The sequence below is a fragment of the Prinia subflava genome, chromosome 1 (assembly GCF_021018805.1).
Source record: "Prinia subflava isolate CZ2003 ecotype Zambia chromosome 1, Cam_Psub_1.2, whole genome shotgun sequence".
Lineage (NCBI taxonomy): Eukaryota > Metazoa > Chordata > Aves > Passeriformes > Cisticolidae > Prinia > Prinia subflava.
Genome location: NC_086247.1, coordinates 138,102,239 through 138,111,385, shown reverse-complemented (window position 1 = coordinate 138,111,385; position 9,147 = coordinate 138,102,239). Strand labels below are relative to the sequence as shown.

At 38.1% G+C, this 9,147-nt stretch overlaps 1 protein-coding gene across 1 annotated transcript in view; it reads left to right on the top strand.

The window, feature by feature from the left end:
• The first annotated feature begins 2,043 nt into the window (after positions 1–2,043).
• Positions 2,044–9,147, top strand: part of ODAD2 (outer dynein arm docking complex subunit 2) — a 68,195-nt gene continuing 61,091 nt past the window's right edge. Inside the window, exons 1-5 of the mRNA XM_063414343.1 lie at positions 2,044–2,177; positions 2,878–2,989; positions 5,788–5,993; positions 7,405–7,542; positions 7,747–7,888. Coding sequence (XP_063270413.1) covers positions 2,978–2,989; positions 5,788–5,993; positions 7,405–7,542; positions 7,747–7,888 — 498 coding nt within the window. The 5' untranslated portion in view covers positions 2,044–2,177; positions 2,878–2,977. The remainder of the gene's footprint in view (positions 2,178–2,877; positions 2,990–5,787; positions 5,994–7,404; positions 7,543–7,746; positions 7,889–9,147) is intronic.

The window sequence follows — 9,147 nt, the reverse complement described above, 5'->3', positions numbered from 1 at the left end:
GAGAAAGTATTCTAACTCAGAAAATGGGTGTAAAATCTGTGGAGGAAAAGTATCTGTTGAAAATAATGTAAAGAACCAACATTTGTACACGAAAAAAATACACAAAAACTTCAGAAGAGTTAGAGCAGTCTTCCTAGGAGAACTGCTACACTACAAAGTGCATTTGCCAGTCACAAAGAAAAAGTGGAAAACCTCTGACTTTTAAGCATCCATAGGCATTGCTTCTAATACCAGATCTCAGCAGCATTTCTCACTGCTGGCTTGCAGAACCTGTTCTGCTTTTTCATTTTCTGACTTACCTGTTCCCACAGAAAGTTCCACTGGTAGCTAAACCTGAGGTATTTACCAAAGCTCCTTTTATGGCCAGTGGAGATGCACAGCCTTTGAGGGCATACCATCCCCTTTATTTCTACCACTGAAATGTCTTTTCTTCTTGCAGTGCAGTGGAAGAGAGTGATCTCATTTAGGAATTCTATTTCTTACTCCACCGACTTCTTGCTTAAAATACTCAGCTCTGTGTGAAAACTCCCTGTCTTCACTCCCCACCACCCATGGCAGGGATACTTTTATTCCCTTTCATGTTTCGTTTCTTGCACCTTCTGCCCTCAAAATCAATTTTTAAAGAATCATTACTCCATTAAAATGAAGAGGTTTAATCCCTTCTGGAAATGCATTCATACATAGTATTCCATACAGAGAGATTGCATTAAGTCTTTAACCAGGCTTTTAACTAAAAAATTCTCTTTCAGTTTCACCTAATAAAATTAGTAATTTTCTACCTTCTCTAAGTTAAACAAGTAAAACAAGAAAAGCCAATGCTATTCTTAAACCATTACTGTGCAGACTGCATGTACTTATACACAGTTACTGCTTGAAAGTTTTGGTAAGTATATGGACAGTCATCTCCTTGCAAAAAAACTCTATTAATCCCATACTGTTATTCTTTGAGATACACCCTGCATACATTCCATGACCTTCCTCATTATTAGAAGTTTCTTACCTGGCTGATTTCTCAGTTGGTAAAATAACTCTTGGCTATGTTGACTCGCTGGTGTGGGAAGCCGGGTACTTCTGCCGGACTGTCCTTGAAAGGATTATTTTCCTGTGCCTTCACACGGACATATATTCTGGAGTGCTGACCAGAGCTTCCTAACCAGTCAGTGTACAGCAGGTAGCCATTCCTTCCCAAGTCAAATCTAAGCCAAATTTTTATCATCTGATAGGGATTTTGATGGAGACAAATAACAGAACTGGAGGAGTAATTTACTAGTGGGAAGTCAAGAGAATATAATTCTTTTTGGCTCAGTAGTATGAAAGATGAGACAACGCATGATGAGTTCAGTAGGAACTTTGTAACAAAAATTTATCCAGAGCGATGGCTCATTCAACAACATATGGATTGATAATAAAATTTGGGGAATAGTATAGATTTCCATTCTGTATTTGGTGCCGTCTATTTGTCCATGAACAGTGCTGTGTTGTCCTCAGTACGTGAAAGGACTTTATTCACTAGCACTCCACTCACTCCAGAACGAAAGGTTTTATTGTGTCATATTATTCATTCTTTATGCTTGTGGGCACTGTGTTTGTTAAATAAATAGGTTTTTTTCACTTTTCTCCGAGGAAGCTTTTTCCCCCACCAGCTGGGGAAGGGACTGTTGGGGTTTGCTTCCCACGGGGACCCCATTCGGGGGGTTTTCTCCCAAATTTGCCCTAAACCAGAACTGCCCATACCTATTTCCTTCAGTTCCTTCAAGAAACGCAAATTCTACATTAGATTTCCTTCAACAATAAGCATTTCAAGCACGATCTGTCACACTGCCTCAAGAACTAAAAGTGGTCAAGCTTAACCTTTAATTATTAAAGCTGGTTTCCTGTAACCGATGGCAACCAGGGAAAGGTTTGAGCTGTACTGGCTGAAATTCAAGCTAAAAACCGTTCGGTGGTCATCCTGTAACCTCCGGCAAGGTAACTCTTTCGCCAGGTAACTCTTTTTGCGTTATTGAACTCTACACGGAGAGCACACAGCCTGCTTTACGAGTTCAAAAGTCTCTCCCCTTCCGACGGGGAACGCCGGCCGGGGCCGCGGCCGTTCCCGCTGTCCCGGTAACGCCGGCCCGTCCCCACGGCAACGCCGCCGGCCATGGCGGGGCGCGGCGCGGCCGGCCCGGGGCGAGGTGAGGGCCGAACACCGGGCGGGCTGCGGGCCACCCCCGGGCTCCGCCGTGTCCCCGCTCCGCGCCCTCGGCTCCCGGCTCTGTCCCCGCGCTCCCCACACGGCCGAGGCCGCCCCGGGCCCGGCGCCCTCGGCCTGCCCTGGCGGGGCGCGGCGCGGGCCGGCGGAGCCCCCTGTCCGCCATTCGGGGAGAGCGCCGGGGCCGTGGGCGCCGTGTCTGTCCGCCTGCACAGCAGCTTCTAACAGGAGGAGCCTTTTGCTACAGCCTCAACAGAGGCCTCCTGCTGTCGGCTGCCAGAGTTTCTAATAGCAGCGAGAATTGAGATGAAATAATCAGTGTTTGCACCTGGTTTCTGCTCCGGCAGCCGGGTCACGCTATTAACTGTGCCTTTTTGACATCTGCCATACTGCACGGGAAGCTCATATTTACTTGATTGTTTGCCATAAGCCATAAATGCTTTTCAGTGGAACTACGCAGGGTACAATTAACTGATGGTTATTGCCTGCAGAATTGTGTAAGATCTTGATCATCTTTTGGGGTCCATGGAGATGGTCCATGCGTCTTTACAAAGCATAAGACGTCTTTATCTAGTTCATTACAGAATGACCTTGGTGCTCTTTTGCACTGTTTCATGAGGCAGGTTAAATTACCTGTGTAAGGCATAACTATTAACAATTTTAAATGTATTCTTTTTTTCAAGGGTCAGCTAAAGGGTAAAGATACTGACTTGAAAGAAAAAGTGATCTATATAAAGACATAGTCACATTTTAAGGGAGAGATCACCTATATTTGTAGAAAACATGGCTAAACAGGTATGTATTTATTGATAGTTGGTGTACTTCTTTGTGCAAATGTCCATTGGTAAGAATTACCTTGTAAACCTGACTAAGCGTTTATGTTCTTTACCAAAGATAAATCCGTGATCAAATGAACAATTTTAAAGACTGGAGTGCTTTTTTAAGTTATTATTTGTTTCAGATTCTAAAAAATATGCTTCTTTTGTAAATAGCAAGTAGTACACCATTTCATGTGTTGTTCTATCATACTTTTGGTGGAGTTTCATCCAGCATGTGAGGTCAGCTTCTAATTTTGCATGAAATGTTTTGTCTGTCTACTGGTCTTGTTCTTTATGGAGCAGTGGAAATGTTAAAGCAGGAAAATATGATATCTGAATGGAAAAGCTCAGCTTTTTATTACAATATTTTTCTGCGATGAAAACCGCTTAAATTTTTATTTTCATTCTTTGTAACCCAAACATAAATAATTGACTAACTTTTTTATGAGAACTGCCTGATTTTAATATCAGAGCTGAGAGTTAAGTACCCAGCTTACACACTTTTTCTTGTTTCAGATACTGTAAAATGCAAGTGATTTGGCTTTTATTTAGAGCTCTATACTAGCTAGAATCACACAGTACCAATACCATTTTAGTTGCTTCATTGTTCCAGATAATTTTTTTTTTTTTAGATTTCTAGTGTGCTTTTAACAGATAACTTGGTGGTAAAATTCCTTACATTTCAAAACCTGACAAGAGTTTCATTGTGGTTATTTATATGCAATTTTAATTATTGCAAGAAGGAAGTAATTAACAGCAAAATTTCCTTATCCTCCACTTCTATAGAGCTGATATTTATTTTTTTGAGATACAAATATTTGATAGTTTTGAAAGAACAGAGCATTCCAACATGTGCACATAAATACAGTAGCTTATATTAACAGTATTGGAATTAGATTTGTGTGTTGTTCTGTTCGAAAGGGTATTAAGTTTCAAATTTTTTATTTATTTCATAGGCAAATTATTTTCTTAATGTTATACCTATGTATTTATACTTCATAAATAGGACAACATATGAATGTTTTTAGACATTGGTTTAATTTATTTGCAGTGATTTGGCTTCATTTGATGATCATGAAAGGTAAAATATGGTAACATTTTGCCATTTTTTCAGATCTAATCCTAAATGTTAATATAGAATAATGTTACTATTGATAATAACACACCTTTATTTACTAGTTTTCTGCCCTTATGAATATATTGTAAGTTTTTAAGTTACACTTAATAAGTTACACTTATTAAATAAGAGCAAATAAACAGAATTTATCCTGTTCTTCAATTTTCATGTAAATAATACACTTATTTTTCCCTGGCTGTGTAAAGAAATTTATGTAGAAGAGTGTACATCATACCTTTTTAATGGTTTAGGAATTTCATATCATCCTGCCTTGCAGAAGAGCTGTTTTAGTACATTCTACTTTCTAAAACTAGAATTTAAACAAGTTAATAGCATTGACCTGCAGAGCATTTGTACTTGAGGGAAAATCATCTCTGCTCTAGAACTATGAAATGCAGAGAAAAGCTGTGTTTCCAAGTTTGCCTAAATGAAGTCAAATATAAAAGGAAATAGTTTTGCTTTATTTTCTGAGGAGAGGAGAGCTTCAAAAAGCTCATTACATACACATATATTGCAAAACCAATTAACTCTTATAAAATCTGCCTGGCCTTGTTTAAGCTAATATTCAGAATTGCTGTGTTGGCATATAGTGCTCTAGCAAACATACTTTTTAAAGTGTGCTTAACTGATCAAGCTGCAGCACCAGTTCCCCTGTGATTTATCTAGTTTATCATGTGCTAAATTGTCTTGTCTAGAGAACATTTTCTGAATGAGAGCATTAGCAAGAGTTAGTTTGGAATTAGACACTTGAGTTGGCAAGGCTTCAACAGCCGATTCTCATCAGGGACCAGTCAAAAACAGATCCTGCTGTGACAGGCTCCTTAAAACTGCCTTAATTCAGGCACACCAAGAATGTCTTCACCTATCTGGTACTGACAGCTGCAATAACAATAATAATAATAATACGTAACAATCGTATGTTGACTTTCCTGTAAAAGTTGAATGTGTTCCAGTAGAGAATAGGAGTTGACAACAGTCCTTTCTGTTCTGTGTATTATTGATCAGCCATGGTGTTAGACACTGACAGCTGAAGGATTGGTAGGTGCCACTCAGCTCCATTCTCCTGTGTGACTTGTTCAACAATGTTTTGTCCTGAGAGACAGAAGGTGAAAAAAATTAAATGGAATGTGTTTACATTAATTCTAAACTATATCAAATCAAATTACTTGGAACAGAAGGCTAGCAGTTTATGATAGCCTATTTTCAGTTTTATGTTCTTTACTTTTTTGTGGGAATTTTTTGTAAATCCTTTAGGCAGGGAAATAGTTTTTATGGAAATGATCCATTGAAAGTAGAATGGCTGACTTTGCAATTCTAAATCTTAAAATTCATTTGGACCTAGGTTCTATAAAAATGCTTATGTCACAGATTTTTGACATATTAGAAATCAAATAACACTAAATATTCAAGAATGTTCCAAATTTATCAACTTCTTTTCTTTACTTAAAAAATTTCAATTTGCACATGATAACTGCTTCTTTCCAAATTAATGTTTTGTTCTTTTAAAGACAATATAATTTTGTGCTTAGAATCTAATTCTATGTTCAATGCATACAATTTTTAAGCACAGAGTCCCAGAACTGGGCTTATAACTTACTGTTTTAATATTCATTATTCATACAGCAATATGAGTGACAAGCCATGTCTCCTTTTATTAGGAATACAGTTTTTCAAAAGAACCAGCACACGAGAAGAGCTATCAGCGTGGGGAAGGTGCTGAGATTCCTGGCCAGTCACAAAGCCTTCATGATTTGACAGAAAAGACTGCACGTGGGAAAGGGAAAGGTTCTCCAGTAGGATCCACTGGCCAGAGTTTAAAACCATGTATGAAGTGGAAGAGCAGTGGGATGTCTGCTTCCGAAAGATAAGTAGTTATCTTTAAAACTGAATTTGCCTATAGGTCTCTCTAAACTGTGCTAATGATAGGGCATGATAACCTGCATGTTACAGGTTTCCATTATTGTCTTAAGTTAGGAGGAATAAACCAAAGCTTACTATATGTTGATTTCTAAGGAGAGAGTTTGGACTACTAAAGAGAGTTCTCATGTTTTTTCTGTCATGCAACCACTTTGATGTTTTTACATCATTTCCACAGAAAGGCAGGGAAGGAACTTGCTAATCATCTGCAATACTGGTCCTCCAGGACTATGATATTATCATATTTTTGGTGTAAAATGCCTTTTAAAGCAAGACTGATTAGAAAACCTGATCTAAAACACAATTTCTGAGGGAGGTAAAAGAGGTCCAGGATAGAAAATCAGAATGTCTCTCATTACTGCCACTTTGTAATGATTTCATATATATGAGCTACTTCTCTAGCTCTGCTTAGGAATGATATTTACTGATGAGATTATGTCAAAGTTTGAACACTCAAAATAGTGTTGGTTTTGTCTTCTGAAATCAGAACTCCATTTTGATTTCATGTTTCCTGGGTTTGTGTTAGTGGAGGAAGAAGAATATCTGCAGAAAAGCCTTTCAATGTCATCCTACAAAAAATAGTATCTTTCTCAAGACTACTAATTTAACAAGTTCCAAGAAACATTAAGAGATGTTGGATTTGACCTATGGTTATCAATTAAAAAGAAATTTGCTTTCTAGAGCAAGAGCTAACCTTTTTCTACAGTTATTGTTAAAGTCGTGATGTAGTGAAATTGACTGCAATCATAAGTAATATTCTCTTTTTTTCTTGTGACTGTGATAGAGTGACCAGCTCAGGGTCAAAAAGACATTGTGTTTGCACAACATTGTCATTTAGGGACAAAAAAAGCACCACAAAAGAGATTGTGGCCAGCTAGACCTAGGAGTTTTTTTTGAATATGAGAAAATGAATACATATTGGATTCAGCATAATCAAAGCTGTGGGACATCTAAGTGTGTGGAAGAACTAGGCAGACCAAAACTGCCTGGAAATAAGATGACTAGAGGAGAAGAAGAAAGATACAGAAACTCATGTCTGGGGATGGTCAGATAGGGAACAGATAGTCACTGTCTCTTCTAGGACAAAAATAAAGAGCATCCAATGAAAATGAGCCAGTGAGATCAGTTCAGAACAAAAGGAGAGATATCTTCATACCCCACATAGCTAAGTGCCTACATTCTTTGCCAGAAGATAGTAAATTCATTTGTTTATGTGAGTTCCAAAAGCTACCAGATACATCCATTGAACTGTTCATCCATCCAAAACTATTAATGCATGGAGAATTAGGAGTTCTCTGAATCACAATATGCTGAAGAACATTCTGGAAAAAATAATCTCTGTGTTCTTTTTTTGTTAATAAGCCCAAATCCAGCAGTGACAAGGCTCCAAAAAAAGACACTGGAGAAGAAGGGAAAAGTAGTACTGTAGCTCCGACTACAAAAAGAAAATCCAGTGGCAAATCTAAAACAGTGAAAATTCAAGAAACTTCAAAATGGTATGGGTGACTTATTTTTCCTCCCTCAATATTTTAACTTTTATTTTCCCCATCTACAGTAATTATCACTGTACTTACCATTTGATAATGACAGCTGTATTTTTCTAGTTATTAGGCAGTGTTGTCACACCTCTTTGAAATACACTTGTCCATAGTATAGTTTATAGCTATTTGAAAGTGGTGATTCTGTTTATTTGTTTTTAGTAAAGCATCAAGCATCCCTGAAGATGTTGGTGAAAGTTCCTCAGAGACTGAGGAAGATGAGCAGCCTGTCCGTTATCAGGAAGGAAGCACCGAATTGTCAGCAGAATACTGGGGAATTCAGAAACTCACAAAATATGTAAAAGTAAGTAAGCATTGATAAATTGTATAAAAAATAAAAAAGTCACATTTGAGGAGACCAGATCAGTTCCTTAGCCTTTCCACTTTTATTATACTTAGTGTAGTATAGAGTAGTGCTGCAGCATAGTATTTTTAAATCCTGGAACTGTGGACTTTCCTATCACGCACTTTCTTTTTAATCTGCTATTTTTGGCCTGTATAGCCCTTTAGATTAAACCATCTGTTCAGTGTTATTTAAAACGTAAGATGGCATAATCTCTTTATTAATTATTGGGTTTCTGTTTTGCTTTTTGTATGAAACTTTCCAAGAGATTTCTTTATGTGGATAATAACTTTCAAGAGTTTTTATTAAAACTGAATAGTTGCCTGAATTCTTTCATCAACTGTGATTAATGCACGTCTGAAATAATTCTAACACGGTCATGTGTCTGGATAGATGCTTTAGTGGACAAGAAAGTGTATAATAAACAGGCATCTTCTAAAACAAACCAAAAAAACGTTTTTACACAGACTTGTTGAAAATCTTTTGGAGCCTATAAATATAGATAGAATTCTGAATATGTCTGAAACAGATCAAAACCCAACATCCATTTACTATTCTGGAAAACTCTAATTATGTTTTTCCCTTGGGAGAAGTTCCTTTACAAGTTTGTACTGGAATTTATGTTCTGTTAAGTTGCTAATAAAAGCGCTGGCTTATTTATTTTTTTGAGTGCAACTACAGAGTATAGACATCCAACAGATAAAATGATGGTGCTGGCTTTTAGTGCAGCAGAAAGAGCATGTCATATGAGGAGCAGCTGAGGGAGCTGGGCTTGTTTAGCCTGGAGAAAAGGAGGCTCAGGAGTGATCACTTCTTCTAACTGCTTGAAAGGAGGTTGTAGCCAGGTGGGGGTCAGCCTCTTCTCCCAGGCAGCTGGAGATGGGACAAGAGGACATGGCCTCAAGAGGTGCCAGGGGAGGTTCAGGCTGGACATCAGGAAGAATTTTTCACTGAAAGGGTGGTTAAGCATTGCAGTGGGCTGCCCAGAGAAGTGGTGGAGTCACCATCCTTGGAAGTGTTCAAGAAATGACTGGATGTGGCCCTTGGTACTGTGATTTAGTTGACGTGGTGGTGCTCAGTCAAAGGACTTGGACTTGATGGTACTGAAGATATTTTCCAACCTTTATGATTGGATGATTCTACAATTAAATACTTGTGCGGAATAAGGGAAGTTTTGGCTTCTCACAGTCCTTGTAACTATTGTAGGAGAGTAACTCAGT